This window comes from Anopheles coluzzii, chromosome 2, assembly GCF_943734685.1.
Source record: "Anopheles coluzzii chromosome 2, AcolN3, whole genome shotgun sequence".
Classification (NCBI taxonomy): Eukaryota; Metazoa; Arthropoda; class Insecta; order Diptera; family Culicidae; genus Anopheles; species Anopheles coluzzii.
The window spans coordinates 86,220,788-86,245,160 of record NC_064670.1 but is presented as its reverse complement, the minus strand read 5'-3'; the positions used below and the strand labels follow the sequence as shown (position 1 = coordinate 86,245,160).

The 24,373-nt window shown below is 43.8% G+C and overlaps 1 protein-coding gene across 1 annotated transcript; it reads left to right on the top strand.

The window, feature by feature from the left end:
• Nucleotides 1-739: 739 nt before the first annotated feature.
• Nucleotides 740-24,373, top strand: LOC120949243 (calcium release-activated calcium channel protein 1). The gene is made up of 4 exons (XM_040366423.2): nucleotides 740-1,553; nucleotides 17,776-18,127; nucleotides 21,924-22,067; nucleotides 23,224-24,373. Exons 1-4 carry the CDS (start codon nucleotides 1,522-1,524, stop codon nucleotides 23,752-23,754), a joined length of 1,059 nt encoding a protein of 352 aa, XP_040222357.1. The 5' UTR covers nucleotides 740-1,521; the 3' UTR covers nucleotides 23,755-24,373.

The following is a 24,373-nucleotide window of genomic DNA, read 5'->3' as shown; positions in this document are numbered from 1 at the left end:
CCGCGCTGAACACCGGACAGCTGTTGCATGAACCTGCATGCTGGTGGGGTGAACTGGTGTGCGTAGTGCAGGCGGCGCTTGAACACGGTGTATTGAACACGATCTTGTCTCGAAAGACGAAAGGCTTCCGTTTCTTCGATAGGTTTGTGACCTTTCACGGTTCAACTGCCGCCGTTTTACGCAGCGTTGTTTTAGCATGCTGTGGGACGGTAGCTAACAGTAAAATCAGATTGTTATTTATTATTTTACGTTCAGTTAGTAACATGCATGACCTAGTAAAGTTAAATTATTATATTTTTCCCATTTACCCTACCAAATTCGATAAATCAAAGTTAGACAGAATATATGATTGAATTATTATTCATATGCGGTTCTGTTTCGCTAAGCTGTTTAAATAAGTACAATTGTTTGCACAGCTGAAGTTTTCTGAAAATAACTCTGAACGATTTTTTGCAAACGTAATCAGATGAGACAGTGATGAATCCATGACACATTTGCTAGATTCATGTTTTACAAAAGCAATATATCCACCGACAAATTGGATAACAAACGATCGCAAGCAATCGCTCCGGAATGAACCAAACGATCACTTGCCGGTTCAGCTTACCAGCGGTCTGCTTGCGTGCGTGTAGGTGTCTACGAGCCACGATCACGTCCGGCTGCCGCGTGGTTTTTGTAAGCGCACGCCGCCCGATCGCTGGAATCTCCGGCGTCCGACAACGGGCGATCTCTTGAGACAGCGCTGTTCATTCGTGAAGCAACCGTCGTGAGCGCCACTTGTGCGAGTGCGAGTGTGGAACGCGATGTCCGTACGCAGCAGTGTCGTAGTGTTTTGTTGTTTTGTTTGTTTGCGCTTGTGTGTGCCCGGAAAGATAATGCAGCAGCAGCAGCAGCAGCAGCAGCAGCAACTTATTTGTGCTCACTAAACCGCTTGTCAACAGGAACGCATTTTCAAGATTTATCTTAAACGCATACCTTTTGGTGGTGGATGGTCGCCAGAAATATTACGAAAGGCCGGTGAAGCTTTGCCGTGTAACTGAGGGCTGAAATAAACAAGCCCTCTACCTAGTGACAGTGGTTGCTGCCCGTGCCGGTTTGGGCAGTCTGGCGTGTGCGTTGGTGTGGTGTAAATACCGTTGGAAATGTCTTATTGATGAAGCAGCCTACCATGTAAGCCGGGGGGCAAACCAAATCTGAATACAAAATAAGCGAAAGCATATTTGACGAGTACACGAAAGGTGAAAAACACACGCTGGGGTAGAGGAATAGTGCATTCTACACGTAAGCTTTATCCACTATCAGCAACAGTGACAAAAAGTGCAGCCAATGAATGTGTGCATTTCGGTGGGTAAAATATTGTGCATTGTTGTTTAGAAGCAGTGTGTGTTGAGCAAGTGTTCATACGTCAGTGCGTGTCAAACGCCGTACTAGAAAGAAGGATTGTGAAACGAAACGATTCGGCTGTTGTGAATAGTGGTTTCGGGGGCAGGGAAGATTGAGTTTGTTTTCAGTGTTATCAAGATGCTGGATCCAAGCAGGAAGAAACGGCCAGGGTAAGCAAACTTTTACTCTATACCGACTGTGCTCAGCGTGTGCTCTTATGGTTGACCTGTAGGTAATGGACTCAGCCTAGATTAAACCTTTTATCTTTGCTTGTTGTAAGGTTGTTAATTTAAAAAAAATGTTTAGAATGCCTAGATGATATATGTTTTAAAAAAATTGTCTAAATATCAGTTTTTTAATTAAATTCAATGTATTTCTAAAAATGGTTCCATACCAATATGGTTTTTTTGGACTGTTAGGTGGTAATATAAGTAAAAGTGCAGTTTTGGATAAAGACATGAAGGTTAAATTATGCATTGCTTTGAAAAATGTGAGTTGTAACTATTGTAATTATTTTCGATGGTAAACATGACAAGGAATACACCATGCGGAATTCTGAAATTTGTTTTGATTTGTAGGCAATTTAAAATGTGTGAGGATGCGTGACGAGACAGTTAAAGGTGTCGTAAGTTTTGTTTTTGGATACGGTTGCCATGTAATATCTTTGAACTCGCGCTGACTACACAGAAAACTTTTTTTTACCGAACTGCAGTAAAATTTTACTGAAATTTTTTTAACTGAAGTTTCAGTCATCCTTTCAGTAAAAATAATGTTTACTGAATCATTCAGTAATGTCCGGTGCTCACCAAAATGACAGCTCGTTTACTGAAATTCCAGTAAAGCCATTTTCATATTACTGATTTTTCAGTAGTTCGTAGCGATTAAAAATGACGAAATATTTCTTTTAAATTGAGTTTTTATTTATGCTTAGAGATTGCCAGTTCCTCAATTCATGTTCATACATGTTTTGTGTTGTTTTATACAGTTTTTATACTGTATTTTGCCGCCGCAAGTATAGATGGTTCAGTAAGCGCTCACGGACCCCACGCAATTTCAGCAAGCACAGTGGATTGTAGCAAACATTTTACACACCAGCACGGCTGCCAATTGTTTGAAATTAATCCCGTAAGCCGAAATTTCACCTGAAATTTCACCAGGGTGTCTGTAAGCGCCTACCGAATCAACTTTTTGCACATCACGAGCAAGTGGGTACCACATTGTTTTGTTTTGATGTTCTGACTGACAGGTCGATTTGACAGAATGAATTGCTGCATTTTCAGTAATTTGTTTTACTGATATCCAGTGAAACGACTAATTTGACACTTATTTTACTGATTTTCAGTCAATTGCGTATTACTGAAATGCATTCAGTAATTTTTTTTTGCTGAAAGTCCGTAAAAACATGACATTCATGCTGAAAACCAGTAAAATATTCTATTACTGAACCGTTTCAGTAAAAAACTTCACTGAAGCCGGATGAGAAAATTTGCTGTGTAGGGTTAAAACGTCGTTAAGGAAGATCATCGTTTTGCCGAAATAGCTGGATACTGTTTCGAAGCGGACTTTCGACACTTGATCGTCTAGGCGATCATAGAAACCTTTACAAGGTTTCCCTTACTGGAACCGTTGGAGTTTAGAGGCCTTACCTTGGGTAGGGGGACATAACTAAACTCTTTACATGAGAAGTCGATAGATGTAGGATGGGCATAGTCCAGCGATCGGCAAAGTACGGCTCTTTGATATGGCAACTCTTAGCATTTCGTTTATTTTATAGAACTTTCACTCATTTTAGCTTTTGGTTTAACAATTTGGCTCTTCACGTGAAATTATACGATCATTATTGTAGAATTTGACTCTTCAGGTCAATATGTTTGACGACCGCAGGCATAGTACTATCCAGCCAGTCCAAACGAATATGACTTGCCATGGTCGGAGTTGGTTTTATTTATACTCAAAAGAAGTTATGGATTTCGTACATTTGACTCCGGGTTGTATGTTTGAAAGTGATTGTTTTCACTATGCTGGGAAAGTTTGTCTTTTGTTGACAAAAACAATGGTTCTTGCCACTAAGTTCCTGTTTTGGGTTTTGATGTCTATACTGTTCCTGCTTATGGTTATGATGTATAAACAGTTCCAATTGTAAAGGGTTGGTCAATATTTACCTACGCTGCGCTGGTAAAAGTAAGGCTCAGCCCTCTACGTTACATTGGAGAAGCGTTACATGCCTTATAATATTCCCAAGCAACAATTGTATTGTACCTTTGTCATCCATGCCACCAACTTTTTTAGACTGTTTGAATAAAAAAAATAACTGTAATGATAATGTAAGCTAATTGTTACATTATAAGTACCAAAAAGTTTTATTTTTGTACATCATTACACTGTGATCCACGAGCATAAGCCATGGAAATGTAAAAACCCTTAAAGTGGAATCTTAATTTAATTATATTTATTAATAAGCAGGAAAAAAACATATTTGAATCATATTTGGTATATCAAATATATGAGATATATTGATGAACTACATTAACTATCAAATTACTTGCCCTGGTTTTACCAATAGGTGGGCAAATAAATAATAAAAAAATATTTATACTATTTAATTTTGTATGATTTGAGTAATTGTTGAAGCTGTTGAAACACTAATTGATGTTAATGATAATAAAATAATAATAATTTAATATATATTTTTAAAATTCTTAAATTATAAATCACACAATTTTTGTGATCGATTACTGAACTTTTGTATAATTATTCCAAATATCTGCCTTTCTTAATAATACATAAAAATAATTAATACTAAGCCAGAATTATCAGTCAATTTGCCTATCCTAGACGATTAAATCAGGCGTTCAACAAAAATGCTGCTTGGGTTTCAGATAAACAGGCGTTACGCACAGCTTTACTTTTACCAACATCGTAGAAGATAAAATAAAAAAAAAATAAAAAGATTAAGAAAAGTTGGGTCAATAGGCGTTTGGCAGATTTTAAACGATTAAACATAAAAATCTTGTACAAATATAAGAGGGAGGGGGACTGGCGGAAGGTGAATCTCCTGAACAAGCATAATTTGCATTCCACATTCCGAGAACTCAACGCAGTATCATAACATGATAGCACAGAATCCAATAAATAATCACACACGCGAGTTTACCAGACAAAACTTCGCCCTTGATAATCGTTTCAGGCGAAGCGCATTACTCAACACAATCCTTCGCCAAGGGTGCAATGCGGCAAAGGGCGACTGTCGGTAACTGCAACTGGAACTTTCATCGACACCCCCACGCTCTATTCAACAATGAACCCGGGTAGATGAGACGCAGTTGATAACGGTTGCACCACCAATTCCCATACTCCCAAACATGCTTTGTTACAGTTTCACGTGGCCTGGGCTCGGTAGACGTACCGCGTGCGTGGTGGTTCTACCAGTAATGCTATAATTGCTTCAATCAAATCAACCACTTTTTGTCTCGTTTAATGTGATATCAGTGCTCAAGTTTAGGTGAGCGGAATGAGGATGCAAAATGCAACAGCGAGCTTGAACGTGTGTATGTGAGTGTGTGTATAAGATGCTTTATAATTAGATGAGTACCGCTGCGTGTCGGTATGCCGCAAATTAGTTGCCAACTTTAGCCACTCATGTCGCTATCCAGAACGTTGTGCCGCTTCTAGCCGCGATGGGGAGGCTTTTGCATACGGTAAATCACGTCCCGATTCCTCGTAATTTATGAGAGGATCCCCGGATTTCCAAACGTTCGACGCATCTCCGGGATTTACTGGAATCGTGCACGGAGTTAATGATCAAAACTCAACAGACGGCCTTTTCAAAAGATCTTTCATTGCTGATTGCGGTAATTCACTGTGGCAAGTAGCGGGGTGAAGAGCATTGTTCAAGCAATGATGAAGTGTCATCAGAGCAATTGTACAGCTTGTGCAACTTGATGGCCCTTTTGACCTTTTCCGAGGTTATAGTTTTTCAATTAGCACCATCTGTCTGAGGTCACTGAAGTTGGAAGGGGTTTCAGTATTGCAACATGCTAATTACTGGTCAGCTTTACTTCATAAAGAACCAATTTCTTGGAAAAAGCAGCAAGACAAATGATGGGATACATTCGCCTGTACCTTGCAATATCAGGAAATGGTAATCCGAGCTGATAGGCGGAAAGAACCTAATCGAATGGTGAGTGAGAGTGGCGGCCGCAAGTTTTGTGTGACGCACGAGAAGAACAAGTCACGGACAAAAAAAAACAAAGAAAAGGGAAGGCATAAAACCCCAACCCTCGGAATGTTAGTTGCGTAAAGAAATTGACCGGTGTACGCCTTCTGAATCATTAAACAGTAATTATCTTTTTTTTTTTTTGGTTTTCTGCTTTGGTCGTTCACTTTATTCTCGCTTTCCCTTTTAGTTCTACCGACTGGCCGGCTCAGGATTGTGCGAGTCCATCCAGGGTCCATCAGTGTCCGCGGGGATCATTAATCCATTGTTTTACCCGACGATAACTTTTGGCCAGTTTCGTCCACCCTCGAGAGCAGAAAGGGAGGGAGAGGACAGTACATTTAAGCCGTAATCTAAATGGCGCGTAAAAGACACACGTCTCTTCGCGGATCGGACGTTTTTGGGACGGAGCGAATGTTTAATGCGAACACGATTGAAAGCTTACCGTTCCTGTCCCTTCAGTTTCTTCTTCTGCATAGGTACGAGTTTTGATTAAACCCTCATCTGCATAGGGCATTTGTCTCATTTTTTTGTTGGTGAATTCAGGAAAATGGTAACAGTTTTCGGCAGTAAAAGGAAAACAGTTCAAGTTAAACGGCGAACGACCTGCTGCTTGCTGAATCGGAACGGATTTATGGAGTGAAAATGAGATTTATTTTTAATTATCCACCGAAGTTTTCCTTTATGCATCGGCTAGCTCACGTTTCTATCGCGTCTGGTCGATCTGGTTTTATGAATGGTTGGACTATTTTTCACATTTTCCCGTTGCGTATGCTTTGCGAGTGGTGCGTAAGCTATGTGTGTCAAATTATATCTGCAAGCTGCAGAAATAGAGTAAATAAACATTGGAAAAAAAGCAAAAAAATGTTCAATCAATCCTTTTTACATCCTTCTACTGCTGACGCTGCACAAAAGTTTTATTACATCCCCCTTTTAAAGCCAAACTCTTCGATCAACGTCAACCAGCACATGATGCCACACACTTGCCGAAACGCAAAACACCATCCGGACATTGAGATTGGCACTGAGAATTGATTGGATCGCTAGTCGAGCCCAGTAGAGAGATGTGGAAACGAAAATCACTTAACCGGATTAAATTGCGCCCTTTGCTACGCAACCCAAAAGCTTCGCCCGGCTGCACCAGAGTGCCCGGCACCCGGCCGAGTTTAATAAAAAAAAAGCTTTGTAAAAGCACACGCTTCTGTGTGTGTGTGCTTGTACGCACGGTTCCCCAGTGTAGGGGAGGGGATTTACGGCATTAGGATGGGTGGTGCTATGAACATTTTGTGAATCATAAAAATGCGTTTGTGCTGTTGTGCTGTGGGGTCATCGTGGCTTTAGGAGCGGGAATGGAAAGCGTAGGAGAAAAAAAGTACAATGTATGGAACACAACGGCTGCATGAGGCGGCATAAACCCTTGCAAATGTATTAATTTGTTAAGTGAAGCAAAGTTTGTGGATGTAGAGTATGGGTTTTTCTGCGGACATGCCCTGTAAATCAATCACAAGTGGATGGGTCCAAGCGTGGTCGAGTTTAATAAGAGAGCCGTTGCAGATTTGTGGACGTTGCTTTAATATCCAAAGCAGTTCTTAAGTTTTTTTTGAAAATGGAAGTTTTATTTTTATTTATTTTTATTACTTTTGCAGACAACTTTGGAACTGACAAGCTGAGAAGATACTTTGAGAAGATATTTAAAAAATGTTCTTTCCCAAAACATTTCTTCCCTGCACTTACCTTACCGTGGATATGCTCAGTTAAACTTTAATATCATAATTATCGTAAAGTCGTTCATAATTCAGCGCATTAATCAAAACATGTAAATTCAAAGATCGTTCAAGTAATGTTTGAAGCCAAGTACTAATTACATATGAATATTTCACACCAACAGCAAGACATGTGTTTACCGTTGCTGATTAACAAAACTAGGCCAATCTCTCATAATTATATTGTTACTACACTGTGCTACTATTTCCGACGTACCATATCGACAACTTTCCCAAACACTTGATTGATAAAGCCGGTTTGTGGCATAATGTGCACACGGTACACGATAAACGCTACCAATGGAATGTTATTTTCACATAATTTGCATGTACCATAAGAAACAATCAAACATACACGGGTCCGCAAAGACTCGCAACGCGAACCCATCGCCGTGCGTGTGCGTCTAATCGTTCATCATTCCGCGTGACGTTTGGCGTTGATAGCAATAAAAGCGGTTTGCATAATACTGTTTACCACGCTAATGGTGGCCGCAATCAGTACGTGGCCAAATTAATTGTCATTGTCATCATTGTCGAACCGCGAGCAGGCACCCTTTCCCTGATTCCCTAACGCATCGGTGTGCGGTTTTGACGGTATGGCAATCGCGGCAGGGTGTCCCCGTATTTCAGACCCTTTGCTACGTTCCTGCCTTGCCCGGGAAGGGGGTAAATGATTGCATTATGAACCTAGGCCGCGAGTTGACCACACGGCATAATAAGCACTTTCATCTAGCAGCGTAGTTAATTTTTAATCATTTTCCACACCTCCCGCTAAACGTACGAATGGAATGGAACTTTATTCTTTTAGCTGTCTGGGCAAAGCGAATGTTCGTGAGAGCGACCCACGCAACAACAAAAACCCTCTCCACCTTACAGGGGGGCCCTTCAAGTTTAAAGCTCACCAAATCAATATAAAAAACCCTGTCCGTAGTGTACGTTTCTGCTGCCACCGCAAATCATGGTGGGGCTTAGCGCACTTGAGCTTGAACCTTGGACCCGCGCGAGGAATCCACTCGAACTAGGAGAGAGATGTGAAGCCAAAGAAAGCAAAAAAGCAAAACATGGAAATCTATAGCCATGGTTTTAATAGTTCTACAGCTACACCTCGACTGCTGATACACGGTCACAGTCACAGTTGGGTGGATGAAACCTTCGACGCCAGTAATAAATTTGTTACATTAGCCCCGTTTGGTTGAGCGATCTATTTTTTGCTATTTTCTTTGCGTGTAGCGTTCCTTCCTTTCTTCCGGGCTCACCACCATGCCCTTTCAGGTTTAGGGAGGGCAGCGTTCGCTGGGTAACCGCACTACTCGGCCCGAAACGGAAAGTACACCCACCGAACCGGTTTGCGCAATGACTTGGCGCTTAATCTTGGTTACCGAAATAGAACTTGCCCGAAACTTCATTTGATTGGGACGCGGCGGGAGTCTCCGTTGCTACAAAAACATTGACGAACAACACCTGAGGGAAGGCAATTAATTACACGTGGAAGGCTATTTTTGTCGAGTTTTGCCGATAGAAGTGGAGTCAAGAAGAATAAGAGGGCATAGAGGAATGTTAAGAAACGATGGTTTAGCTTTCTAAAGCGAACCAGCTTGAGTGCACTTTATGCCAAAGTTTGTTTTTGATAATGCAAAATATTGAGCTCTAATTTATAATTGCATCCATAAATTACCATTATGGTTTCATCCCAACGCAAATAATAGCACTGTGATCGTTTCCGTTTCAAGGATGCACAGCATGCAACACCGTGATGCATTCCCAAGTCAACACAAAATATCGAATATGCTATTTTAATTGCGTATGTTAAAATCAATCAAACAAAATGACTCGGAGGAATATGCCACCCGACGAGATCACAATGACCTCCAGGTCAGGGTTCAGCCGAGAAAGGCTTCAATTCGCATATCGCGCTGGCAGCAAAGGAAGGTTTCCGGTTTGTGTAAAAAGCTTCCCACCATGTGCATGTTTGTGTTCCCTCCCTTCCGTTCGGTGTCTGCCGATTCTGCACGAGGATGATGTCCACTGCTAGCTCATCGCGATTGACGCACCATTGCCATCGGGCCCAAACACCCGCAATGCGCCAAGGTCAGTTACACGATAGGGGGTTGGGGCTTTCAGCAGCCTGCAACGGTGACAATTGAATCAGCATTCAGGTTTAGTGTCATTCGCCAAGCACTCTGCCATCACTACCATTGGGCAAGCCATCGAGCGGTACCGAACGGCCGGGAACAAAGGCACCGAAACGGCGTGAAATTTAATAAAGTTTATGAGTCTCTGGGGAAGCTCGATGGGGATACATCGTCGAGCGGAGGACCCGGGCCCCGATACCATTTAAGGAGCAGATCGTGCGTAAACGAAACATTATAATCGCGCCATGCCGGAAGGAACACCACCATCGCTCAGCTGACAATGGGTCGATGCTATCGCGGCGATGGTCGATGGACCGTTGTCGTCGTCGACAGTCTGACGGGCTTTGGCCCACGGATGCGACCAAACCGTGCGACGAGTAGAATGATTGGCAAATGCCGTTGGTAATGCTGTAGGCTGTCGCTGTGTTGTTTCTTTCCTCCACAAACCGGCCCTCGGTTGCGCCTCGGTCGTTGCTGTTTTGGATTCCGAACTTCCGGGCGTGTGTAGGCATTAGGAACGCAGCATCGAACAACCGAAGCCTCAGGTGATAGAGTGAAAGTTTGGCCGTTATGTTTGCTACAAATTCAGCTGGTTTAAATTCGCCACAGTTGGGACGAGGAATTTGTGTTGGACTTAATTTAATATTTATTTTATTACCTGAAAGTATATTGCAACCTTTGCGTTACGGGTAAGAGCGCAAACAAAAGGCCTTCCGATAACATTGCGTGCACGGTGGTGGTTTGTTTTATGGAATTTTTATTTCCACTCAGATGGGCCAATGATTTTAACCTTTTCCGGTTGATAGACAGTGTATCTGTAGAAGGGGATTTAAGGCACTATAGCTTAGATTAAATATGCCTAATTTTTCACTGCAATTATTAATCTATTTTAACATCTTAAACATTATCTTGTCTAGTCTAGTATCCTAGTATTTTTCTCAATTAAACTCCTTCCTTTTCAAAGAACCATTGCATCTTTCGGATAATATTTGTTATTCTTCTTTGGCGTAACGTCCGACGCGGACATGCCGGCCTATACCGGCTTTCGAGACTTAATTACTACACAGTTGGATAGTCAATCCTTGCTACGGGGAGACCATTGACCATGGACGTAACGTCCGACGCGGACATGCCGACCTAGTTATACAGGCTTTCGAGACATAATTACCACACAGTTGGATAGTCAATTCTTGCTACGGGGAGACCATGGATAATTCTAGGTTTGAAACAATGACGGGCATGATATTGAGTCGTACTAGTTAACGACTGTACCACGGGGCCGTCCCTTAAGATTATAGTATATAACTTAATTGTACATAGGTAACTATCCTCTTAGCTATGTGGTTTTTTCATTGATTTATTCCTTTAATTCATCCTGCTATCAGAGATTTACATTACAAATGTTTTAGATCTATAACGTGTGCATAATTTCTGATGATATGGAACGACACCATCATATTAAATTACATAACTCTAGAAGAAGGAATACATTCATGGTATGACTCGTCAAGGTAAACTGCGAGAGTAAGAAAACAAGAAAAAAATCGTTAGATTCGAGTATAGTCGATCAGAAACCTGTCTTCAAATGAGAGCTAGGCCTTAAAATCCTACCATGTGCCTGATGTCTTGCTCGATAGCTGCCAAAGCGCGGGGTAAGTCATATATGTAGTCGTACAAAATGGAGTGACGAAGGAGTCCACTAGGACTAAATTCACTTTAAGACTTCAACCAGAATGCCATAAATAATGGAGGATCGTTTGCATGAAAACGGTATTTATGTATATTAATTATTATTATTATTATCATTGTTATTTATTAGTTAATCTTCAACGAACCATATGGCTTAATAAAGATGGGTAACAGTACAAAAAAAGACATAGCAGAATCAATCATTTTATCACAGCCACGGCAGAAGCTGGAAACGTTGTTTGAAGGACTGGGTTGAAACATTATAGTTCAAGAAATCCGACATGCGGAACATAGGGTCAGACCGACCAGTGCTGGAGCGAGGTTGAACAACCCGTAGAGTTTCTCTAGACCTTACTGGTCGGCATGGTGCTTAGATATCGATGCTATGCAGCAAAGGCTCGATAAAACCATTTAGCAGGCCAGTGTAAAGAGCACTGTGCATTGCGTCTTCTAAACAAAAGAGCCTCAAGGCCTACAGGACAGTCTAGAAGACGGCGATCCTGCTAGGGAATCTCGCCTAGGGAATATTTTGAGAGCTTTCGTTGAATCGTCTTAAATCGGACAATTGAGGAAGCAGTAGTAGGGCTTCTGACTACGCACGAGTATTCCCAGACCGAGTGAATGATACTATTCAAGACAGCCTTAATGCACATAGGGTTGCGAAATTCATTAGATGTCCGGATATCCACACCAACTAGTTAGTCTCATCTGGCTTGTCATCGATATGCTTATAATTCAAACTTGAGTCTAGAAGAACGCCCAGGTCTTTGGCATAATTTTGTCGATTAACTGCCGCCTATGCCGTCTATGAAGTAGGTAGCAGTAATTGGGCTCCTGCATTGACAAAAGGACACACATAAGTATTTCTCGATACAGATAGTCAGGTCATTGCGCTTGTACCACGGGAAGAAGGTAGGAGCATACAGCCACCCGTGTTGTTTGACGAAGTATTAGCTATTCATTAGGTAAGACTTAAGATATTGCATGTGCGAGCAACGAAGCTTATGGAGTTTAGCAAGACAAGTTGCGTGTGTTAAAGAGTCGAATGCTACCTTCAGGTCTGTATAAATTGCATCGACTTGTGCTCCGGTATCAATTTTACTAGTATAATAGCTCACAAAGTGAACCAGAGTCTTGGTAATCGCCTTTTTGGCACGAATCCATGTTGATACAGGCTTAGGTAGCTGCGGCATCCATATATAGAACTAGATCGAAAACCTTGGCAATGGCACATAATGTCCCTGTGCACATAAACCATGCCCCTTTAGTTGATGACAGCCGTCCTGTCACCTTTTTTATATGAACAATCCAAGATTTCTTTCATGTTATGGGAAAGTAGTGATTTGCAAGTTCTGGCATACATTAAATTCAAACTGCATCAGGTGCTGAATTCGTTCAAGACTCCAAGACTATCATGGAGTTTTTGACAATCAGCTTAGCAAAAGACTGGCAAAAAAATTTAAAGTTCACGAAAAAGTTCACCTTCGTGAAGTATAGAGAATAAAATAAGCAAAGCTTATTACTACTGAATAATCAATGTAAATTAAATAAGTAAGGCAAAATTATCAAAAATAAATTACTTTTATCTAATTTATTTACGCTAAATAGTAATAAATCAATGTGTAAATACATTCATTTCATTCCTATTTTTAATCAAAAAGCGCTTTACAATGAAATGTTGAAGTAAGCTGCCATAAGATGTTATTTATTTATTTATTTATTTATTTATTTTTATATCCTGCTCTTACTGTAAACTTCCTTTAATACTTACAAACATGTATTGATTTTTTACACTGATTAATTATTTGTCATAAACAAAATATTATTATTGTGTAAATCACATTTTTTACTGTAAATACGTCACTAGGAAAGAAGTTTTCAGCTAGTAGCTTTTATACCAATATGCTATCTGACAATTTATATTGGAATGGATAGCAAGCAAGAATTTACACGAACGATCTCGTACCGTCCCACCGTAGCAAGGACCGTAGCTATCTGGTTGCGTGGTTCTTATACGTGTATGCTTGTTTGGGCCAGTATTGTATTACACATCTGTAAAAAGTAAACAAGTCACTGACATGTAGTAGGAACATTTTTGGAGGCCAACAATTGCATGACATACGATAATATCTGCACCCTACCGGAAGAAAATGAAAACGCATACCTCAGCATCACTACGACGAAATAAGAAGAAATCAGCACTCCGTACCATGGTATTTACGTCAATTAGAGCTAAATCATTCAATTGCGGAGAATTATTTATTGATCGATCGCTCCCAGGCTCCCTTATTTGCCTACCGTCTAGAGTGTTTGTCTTGCCTGGGACTGGTCTACTAGCCTTTTAGCTTCAAGGTTAGCAAGGGGTAGTAAGACACTCCCACACAAAAAAGGTCCATGAATGGCTGCACATGGGTACGCGGGTCCAGTTCTTCTAGGTTGGAACCCATCCTGTAGTATAACCTGTAGAATCGTTATGCAGATTCGTTCTAGTGTAGCATGCCGCACGCTCCCTCAGCAAGACAGTTGGCGTAGATTGACGTGCGAGTTTGTGGTTGCAGTTGGCGCGTGCAAGATTATTGGGGCGCCTTTTTCGTTCGCCCCAGTACTGCGTAGTGGTGAATTAATTTCAACCGAATAGACGTCAGAGCAGACCAGGTGGGCGGACCGACAACCGTCGTGTGTGCACTATCCGTTCCTTAAGGAAGTGCGAACCGATTGCGTTCTGGTATCAGATCTGTTTGGTTTACTACAAACATACACACACAGGCGTCTTGTAAGAGTGTCACGTGTCGGCTTAGTAGGCGCGGGAACGCGCGTGTCCATTTGTCATAAGCAGTAGCGCACAAAAAAGGGCACACCATGCGATATGGAGGTGAAAAAAGAGATAATAGTAACGACATCTCTCATCTATTACTCTCATCTTCTTTTGCCACCACCCACAGTCACGACCGAGGAGGGGGAGTTGTGGTAGCAGGAAGGTGGGGACCCGTACGGGGAAGCTCGGAAAATCCATAAGCTCCGTGCTCACATGGCGCTAATGCGGTACTTCCTGATCGTGTGTCATCTGCTCGTGTCATCGGCAGCCTCCTTAGCTCGGGTAGCGACGGGGTTCCCTTGCAGTTCGGGGGTGCCGCTTCCGGAGCTCGTGACAGATGGCACGCTATGCTGATGGCACGGTTCCAGGTATTTTCTGACACTGTTGCTTCCTCGAATCACCGGCACCATAAATAACGGATATCGAGGAATAACTAATGCCACCACGGGGCAATCAATTGGATTTAATTGCCGCTTCCCGGGCAACATCCCCACTCTGACGTTGCCGTTGAGATGTCGGTCGGTTGACAGTGGAAGGCTCGGTGCAGCTCGGTGTGCTGCACCGGTGGTCATGGCGACACGGCCGTTCGTTCGGCAACGTGGGCGCACGTTTTGGCGCGATTTATCGAACAGCTTCAACAATATGCCGCTTCTGCCGATCGGAATTTGTAAACAAATGTTGTTCCACTCGAGAACGGGTAAAGTGTTCTTTTTTTATCCTCCCTGTCCGATGGGGAGGAGGTGGGATTTTCTGCTCAGATTTCACGAAGTGCAATGCTAACACGTGACCGCGAAACCGGGCGGTGGTGGAGAAAGGCGGTAGGGCGATTTAACTGCCTTTTAAAATGTTGATTAGCTGGGATGGGCAACCGGGATGAGGTTGCGGTTTCGAGATCAATGCTTTTTTGTTCAATTTGTGCTGTGACGGAAACGGGAAGGGAGCGAGGGATAAAATGCGCCACCGCTTAATAAACCATTTTTCATCTTTTCGATCCGACCGAACGTGAGTTGTGCTTTTGTTTCGGTGTGTGTGTGCGCTTAAATTGTTTTAAAATCGTTATGATAATATTTATAAAAGCCTTTTGGGACAGCCTCCCGTTGTGGTTGTCCTTGTCTTGCAAAGCATACAGATGCTGGACGAAGGTAAATGCGCTTATCATCGAGCATGCTGATGCATCGCTTATCAACCTTGACTCATCAGCGTGCGCTGTGTGAATATGCCTAATGTGCATGTTTTGTTTGCCCCGCTCCATTGTTGCAATGCCGGACCCTAATAGTGTGCACGGGACATTATTCGCGGGGCGAATGGGTCACCCAATAGGGTAGGAGCGATAAGAGGGTGCTCGCTCACACATCATCATTTCATAATCCAATGTAGCCGAGCTATTTAAATTAGCCGCGGCTTATGTTCTTCAATCACGCACCACAAATGGACTTATTTGTGGTTCTTTTGTTGTTGTTGTGTTTGTTGGCTGGCTTGTGAGGTGTGTTGTTGTTGTTGCTGTTGTTGTTTGGCACAGTCAGCCCTTCTAGGTTCCGATTCGTGAGATAGCAATCTTAACAAATGATTGCGCCGTTAAACACCTTTGCTTTGGGATGGCCGACTAGGGGACGAGGGTTTCGGTGCGATACGAGCGGGCACGGTTGGCCAGTTTGACGGCACGTTGGGTTTCTTCTTGGAGGTTGGTTCACTAATGGCAGCTTACTTTGTGGACCGTTGTTTGTGAGCGGAAGAGTTGCCCCGCATGGCCATGATATCCGGTCGAGAATGTTGTTTTCCCTTCTAAGTAGAGCTGATTAGGGCGACGATTGTGTGGAGTTTATATCGTCATAACTTTATTTCACACAGCTCCGTTTATGATTAGTGGCTCTCGTGTCTCGACCGGATTACTTCATCCCTACATTACGGCCTATCTTCCATCTAGTAGGTCTGAATTCAAATCCTGCCTACTATGACACGCAATGATGGATAGCTAGACAAATTAGTACGATGAATTCCGGTACCGATTTACATAAGCGCGCAACTCTCTAGCCGGGGGCAAAGATAAGAGCACTATTACAGCACACCTGTTGCCATTTGAACTTATTCCACCTGGCTATAACGTGGAGATAGGGACGGTGGTTGTACTTTGCTTCTTCAATCCATTCTCGCTGTGCCTGCCACGGAATAGAACATGTTTTATTCATCTCTCTAACGCTAACCGACTGGGCCAGGGTGTGCGATTCCGATAGTCGTTGATTATTATCATCAGGCAGTCGGTCCACCACACTACTGGTGACCCAATCGTTTCTCGTTGCACATCGTGCGCTCTCTTGCCCTTTCGCGGCGTTCGCGGGGCGTTAATGAGGATGAGAGTGAAAAGTTCCCCCAGCGGTGCAACGGGCCCGATTGAACCGGGCTTTTTCTTGCCATATGCACGACCGTCTGCCATATGCACATCTGGGCTTAACGACCAGACCGTAAAAACCTGTTCGTTGGTCGAGGCGCTTTCGTTTTCTATTGCTTCCCTTCGGTGCCTCCTACCGGGCGAGTTCGAGTAAGAGAAGATAATGAAAATCGTGGCTTAATGACTGGGTGTAGCGGAACCATGCCTTAGATTTGAGTGCGTGTAAGGGCATGTGGTTTGGAGTCGCTGCCAACCTACACTTCACATTGCTTTGACACGTTTTGGAATGCTACGTACGCTTTATTTAGTGAATTGAAAATTAGATCCCTTAGAAATGGTTGATTCTTTGCTATTGTTTACATCCGTTAGAATATTGTTAGATATTACAGATTTGGGATAAATTTGCAGGAAAAATTTACTACAGTTGATGATGATAAATTATAATTTCATCAGATTTATTAATTAATCATTCTAAATTGAGTAAATTTATTGAAACAAATAAAATAAAACGGTACAAGTACAAAATGCACTTACCGGATGCAACAACAATATGTCATCCAAGCGACTATTGCAGCCGGCTTAGAATTTGAAATGGCGGGTTTGTTGTCCTGCATTGGGTTCAACTGAAGAATTGGAGTTTGTGTACGTTATTTGTAAAAAAAAACATAATTTCACCCTTTTTAAGGAATTGATTTTGTTGATAGCAAAGTAAAAAATATAAAATACATGACAAACACGGTCTATGTATGAACAAAAATATCGTATTATGTTCAATTCATACAACAACGGAGCCCACAGTGCAGTACTAGTGGTTCCGGATCAGATTGGATTCACAAGCTCGAACAGCTCGAGCAGTTTGAAAACGCTGCTCGAAAAGTTCGTTAAAAATATAACGCTTCCAATTTTTTATTGAACATTTCAAGAGGAATACAAAAAATTTGTTAGCTTTTTTGTCAACCAAAGATTGTATCACACTACATCTTGACTATCATGTGAAAATAAAATGGTGGAATGTATTCATGCTATAGTGATGGACGCTTCTCATCTGTCAAAATTGCACGTCGGTGGATCCCTATCTGCAAACGTATAATGATATCACCTCTTCCACGTGCATGTTGTTCCAGTCGTACAACACACACGTCAGAAAAATATAAACATTCGACCTAGCTTAATTTCATTGTTTTGTGTGTGTGTTTTTTGTTTGCGTTCCCAGTTTGAATGTTGTGAATTAGAGTCTTTTAGATTTAGTTGCTAGCTATCTTCGATACATTCCTGTGCCAAAACCGTCGCACACGCTTAGCGCAGCAAAGTGTTTCTTCCTCCGCTAGCTCGTGATACTCAACGCGATGGAGTCCTGTTGTTAACTTTCCCTCCCAACTCGCCCCCCCTAGCAATGGTACGGTGTCGGTGTGGAGCACCAGTACGGCCGGAATCGATACGGTACTCGCAACTACGCTCGGGACGGCGGTAACACCAAAAACCTTCAGCACTGGCCAGCTACATCAGACGGGCCTTAGCCATCAGCCGAACGGAACCGGAAACGGCAACGGAGTCGTCCATCACCACCCGAACGTCGGCAACGGGACGGGACTGAATCACGCGCACCTTCACATCGGCAGCAACGGCAACAGCCACAGTGGAAGCATCGGCAACAACAGCACCCACAGTCTTACACCGCACGGCGGCCACGGCGGCGCTTCCAGTTGGAACAACCGAACCAGTATTTGCAGTACGCACAACAAGGTAAGGCCCAGTGCTAAATGCTCTTCCTCCGCTTTGAACCTGTTTCTGCTTCTGCCGTAGTTTGTATTTTGTGTTTTTTTTTTCGCCTAACCGCCACCGGATGACGCATTTGCTGTGGTAGGTTCCGCTGAGGCCGTGTATGGGCCACTTTTACGGTCGCTTCGTGATCGTGATCATTCATCGAAATGTAAATATTTACCTGGTTGTAACAGTTTCGTGTTTGCCGATTGTGCTCACTAGCTCGCGACCGGTCCCGGCTTAGAGAGCAATGGATGGTTAAGCGACGCTATTTGGGTTGCTTGTTGGTTGATAAAGTAGAATTGCTTTTTTAAACCATTCATGCTGCTATCAGGATGTTTTATGTTACTTTCAATTGTCTAAAGCTGTTTTTTTTCAATATTTTATGAAAATGCTACATGTGAGCAATATTCATAATTTTAAGAGAATTGTACATATTTCCGACATTTATAACTTTTCTCAATACAGTGTGATAAAAAGCACAACTAATGTGCTTTAATAAATCTTCATGATGAAGTGGTTGAGCCGCGGTTATGCTCTTTCAACCACACAAAACCACACGCACACACATCGCTACCGCCAATCCATAGCAGGTGGCAACTTGACCGTATGTCCGTGACCGTGGGTGTGTTGAAGGATGTTTCACTCTAAACTGTAAAAGAAACGAATACAAAAAAACCAGCCCGTCTTTCATAACATTCCCAGCACAGCATGGGTGGAAATGGGTTTGGAATTTCCCCAGGGTGCAGAGGTTTTCTTTTTTTGTTGTTGTGGGGCGTGTGGAACACAACATCAGCCAGCCAGCCAGCTAAAGGGCAGGTCAGTAAAGCGTGCACTCCGAGTGAAAGCAGACGGCAATTTATCGGTGGAAAGAGCGCTTCACTTTTCACATTTCACACGCGAAACCAAATTCGTTGCATAGAGGAGTGTGCACCCCACGAGTGCATTAGTTGTGAGCAGCATATCGGCAGTGTTGCACTGATCGTGATTGCCCTTTCGCGATCGCGTTTAAGCCATAAAGCTGTGTGCGTGCATCTTGATATCGAGGCTGCAAACACTTCGCCGTGCCGAGTTTTCCGACCGGTAGTGGGGCAATAGTGCAATCAAGCTAGGGAACAAACTATCATCATAGGAGCACGTGAGTTTGCGAATTCACTCTCGCAAACGATCGCCAGCTTCCTCGCTGTTGTGTGCCGTGAATGTACTCCGTCATCATCATCATCATCATCATCAGGTCGATTCGCGTCCACTGACTTCTCATGTAGCATAAAGCGGGCACAAACAGCCAGCCAGACACATGATATTCTATTCTTTGGGTTCGGTTACCGGTGGGGTGATTGAGGATTCAGTATGTTAGTTGGTTAGTTGGCGTAGTTCGTTCGGGGTTGCTCTAGCGACGCGACATCGTCAGTCACACAGTGGGCCGTGCGTGCTCGTTGCCAAATAAGCGCACTAGGGACGACGACAACAACAGAGAGTACGGTGTTTTATTAGACGGTCGAAACCTTGAACCGTTCGCAGGGACGATGGAATATTAATATTAGAGTGTTAGTGTGTGTTCGTTTGGTTGTTTGTGTTGTGTAGTGCATGCCAGACTTGGCGGCATTGATTAGATATTGATTGCGGAAACTTATTGCTTCGGAATTAGTTCGGAACAGTCTTATCAATATCATCTAACATACACGACCACATAGGCGCTTAGTGGATTCGAATTTTAAAACTACGACGTATGCTGTGTATTATTTGCAAAGTCAACAATCCGCATGTTAGTGAGGCAGATACGATGAAAAGTGCATTATTGTGCTGTTGTATTAGATGGTGATAGGAGAGAAACACTTTCGCTGTCCTATGTGAGCATTGTGAGGGCGAGTCTTGCCTGGCGAGAGGCTTACGATCAAGCGGAGGCAATGTTGTTCGTTGTTATCTGCAGTCGCGATTAGCCAGTAAAATGATAAGAAAGTAAAACAATCTCTAATAGCCCGTAGTGTCGATGGTCGTTATAATTCCAATTCAACCTTTCGAAACGATGGCCAAATTTAGTTCTGTTTGAACGGTCTTATCTATGCTGCATAGCGGCACTTTGTATGAGTAATGTTACCCTTTTCCTATGGTAAAACGCCTCTAGTACGTCGAATTATGAACCAGAATCGTTACCAATGGTAGTTCAAACCCTGGCAAATCATTTACTGTTGGCAGCCAACAAATACCAAACAGCATACGTGTGTGACCCCGAACCAGCTGTTCGTTCAATCATCTCTCTTGTACGCCATGGAGGAATGTGCAAATGTCGACTCGCTTGAACTGTGAACCAAACGGTCTGGAGTTGCTTCTACCTTTTTTGTCTCCTTTTCCTGTGGAAACGAACGCGCTACGGAAAATGTTCACAAAAAAACCACTCACACACACACAAAGAACATCTTGGCCACGGATGTCCGTTAGGGTGACCGTTAGATGGTGGAACATTAAGTGGTAATAGTACACCACTCGCCCCGCTGCAAAGGAATGTTTTGGGTGATATTTTTGTCAACGGCGAGTGTTTGCGTTTAGCCGCTGCCGTTTTGTTGTTTGTAAGGTGTGGGTGGGCAGCGGTCTAAAGGTGACAAACCAAACAGCTCTCCACCTAACACAGCTCATTCACACATCGAACCCATTAAGAGTGGACACAAGCGCAGGCGTCGTTGTGAGAAATCGTGAACGTTGATCGCATTTCACCGCGAGCAGAATTTGTGCACGGGGCGGCTGTGTTGGTGATGGCGATGACGATGAGCTCGATCTGCTGCTGTGTGTTGCTGCACATCTTCCCCGCGCATGAGAGAGCATTTCCACCGCCACCTCTGCCGCCATCCCAGTGCTGTTGAGTGAAAGATCGCCATTCTCACGTGCACTACGATGGGGCTTGTAAATGAGTGCGCGAATGGACAACTGCAGTGCGCACAGCAATGACAATTCAATTGTTTCACTGTGCGGTATGATTGTTTCTTTTTAGCTTGAAATTTGCCCCTTTTTTGTATCAACTAGACCAAAGAACTGAAGGTGAAAACGGTTGCAAAAATTTTAAATGCACTTTGCAAGATTGCATCAAGCTCCCCCGGCACACGGCACGTGCGGTGATTGTGACGCGTTGTGGTAGAGCGCAGCTCGAGCCGCAGTTTGGTCTGTGTGTGAGCAGCGCAATCGGTGTGAGAAAATCTAGTGTGTTGTGGGGCGCTCTCGCGCGAAATTCAAATACCGACACTTTTTGCTCCTGCGCTCGAGAGCGCGCGATCTCATCGCGCGCGCACCCGCCTTGGCCGGCGAAACAACAATGCATTTACATCCGAGCTGCTCACAATCGAACCTCTGCCTGAACTCGCCACTCTATCGCAACTTCAACCATCCGGCCACGGCGACACCGGCCACAGCGCTCAGGGTTAGTCCACAGCCGGTACCGAAGGTACGTACCAGTCGGTCGCACTCGTCGTCGTCCGCGCTCGGTGGCGGCGGTGGTTTCGGCGGTGCATCCGGCGTTGGAGACTTCTGGACCGGTGGCAGTGCGCATCCGAACAGCTGCAGTGTCAACACGGGACTGCTCAGTGGTCTCGGTGCAGCGGGCGCCAGCTTTCACGGGGGCGCTGCGTCATCACTCTTCGCCCAGGAAGCGTTTGTAAGCGACCGTAAAGCAAATTGTACCCCATCCTCTTCCCTCTCTACATTCACCTTTGGTTTCCCGTTTTTAAAGCCATTTTTGGAATTGAATAATTAATAGTACTTTGTTTGTATTGCTTTTTTCATTTGATAGCGACGATCCAACCTAAGCACAATGTCACAAACCGGCGATGATCTGCACACACCCAACTACCTGTCCTGGCGAAAGCTACAGCTGAGCCGTGCGAAACTAAAAGCTTCCAGTAAAACGTCCGCCCTGCTGTCTGGATTTGCCATGGTAAGTAAGAACACAGTTAAGGGACGGTATCAAACGGGCACTCCTCGCCAATAGTTTGTTTCCCCCGCATTCGCTTAGAGTCGTCAGCCTCTCCTATCCTTCATCCACGCATTCTTGGGGGTCATTGTCAGTGTCAGTGTCGTTCAACGGCATTTGGGATACAATCTGTGTTGCGGTGTTGCTTGGGGGCAGGTCTCGCAAGCAGGGACACCGGCCGGCGGGCCTGGTCGGTCTGCTTCAGTTGAGTGTTCAGTAGAAAAGCCGCGCGCCACGCCAGGTTGCTGCGGATGGTTCCGTTTATTTTAAAAATAGTTTAATCCTAGCCATCTGAATTTTTATTCAACCTCGTAGAACACACACATATACACCTCCCGGCGGGCAGGCAGGTTGTTTTGATATTTCGTGCCGGACGGACGGGGGCAGAAGCTGCTGTGCGATAGCAATTTGCATTGCCAACAAAAAACATACACGGACACGGCTCAACGCATTTCTGCTTTCCGCTGCCCCCGAACTCACTCTGCTGCGCTTCCGTGTTACGCACTCTGTGCTGTGCGGGGTGTGTGTGTGTATCTAATGCGGCACCAACAAGTGACCAACACAATTTACAAGCGATCATAAACTTTGTGACCGGTTGGGTGAACGGTTTCGGATGCGGTTTTTTTTCTTGTATTTTCTTTTTTTTTGGGTAACGGTTACGGAGCGTGTGTTACCAACATAGAACACGGGGACGACCATTAGTATCCCACCCAATGGGCCCAACTACCACGGCGGGAAACATTCCACTGCTCAGAAACTATAACAAATCGTCGTTACCATCGCGCGCACATGCCCGCACAAGATGATTATGATTAACGAGCTTCTTTTCTTTGCGGATATGTAACCTTCCATTTGGAAAGATGGTCGTCCGAAAAATTCCGATCTCATTCACGACGCGTGACCTCGTGGAGAAATAAACTTAATTTTCACATGTCCATGTTGATGTGAAAACATATGGCATGAATTTTGTTATTAGCGCCCACGTGCCTCTGTAGTGCGTGAGGTTTTAGGAAGGAATTGTTATGTTTATCGCACGAAATCGTTGCAATTACATTGTTTCGTGCACGTTGAAAAACTGTTTCCACTAATCGAACTATTACTTCTCGCTCCTTTTTCACAGGTCGCTATGGTTGAGGTGCAGCTGGATGAAAATACCAAAGTGCCATCGGCAATGCTGATAGCGTTCGCCGTGTGCACCACGCTCCTGGTGGCGGTGCACATGCTGGCGCTCATGATCAGCACCTGCATCTTGCCCAACATCGAGACGGTGTGCAACCTGCACAGCATCTCGCTCGTACACGAATCGCCCCACGAGCGGCTACACTGGTACATCGAGACGGCGTGGGCCTTCTCTACCCTGCTCGGCCTAATCCTCTTTCTGCTCGAGATCGCCATCCTGTGTTGGGTGAAGTTTTACGATCTCAACACGACGGCCGCCTGGTCGGCCTGCATAGTGCTCATTCCAGTGCTGGTGATCTTCGTGGCGTTCGCGCTCCACTTTTACCGCTCGCTGATGATGCACAAGTACGAGGTGACCGTGTCCGGCATTCGGGAGTTGGAGATACTCAAGGAGCAGATGGAGCAGGACCATTTCGATCAGCAGCAGCACCATCACGGGATACTGCACCCGTCCGGGCTGCAGATCGTGTGATGCATAGCCATCGACTTCCATCACCACTTTTATATTTTTACAAATTACACCAACTGTGATTTCATGCTTCAACATAAACCTTAATTGTGAACCTCGATTGGATAGGATCTGGTCTGTTTGTTTGATTTTTTGTTTGTCTCTATTCCTTTCCTCTAACTGTTTCCTTTGTAGTAGGTCCCTCATTCCCACAGTACCTCCCTATCCGCGATAGCTTCTAGTGATGAGAAATTATGTCTAGCTAGTGTAATCATCGATTTATTTTATCCTTTCCCTTTCGCACCCAACATAACTGTATCACACACAAAAAAGACATCGAGTAGAGGAGAGAGAAAAACTATTGTTACTTACCCTTTAACGATCACGTGTAGACAACTAATTTAATTGCTAACGAGAAATGTATGACGAGCATGTGAACCGTTGCCAGACAGATTTATGCAAATAAATCACAAATTATAATCGAATTGATCGTGCGATTGAAGCAATTGTTATGCTTCAATACAGTTAAGCATTATTGAACGAAGAAAAGAAATGCGTTAGTTGATTGAAGCGACAACACAGACGATTGTATTCACATCAACATTCCCAACGTGACGAAGAAAATAAAATGAATGAAATCGTA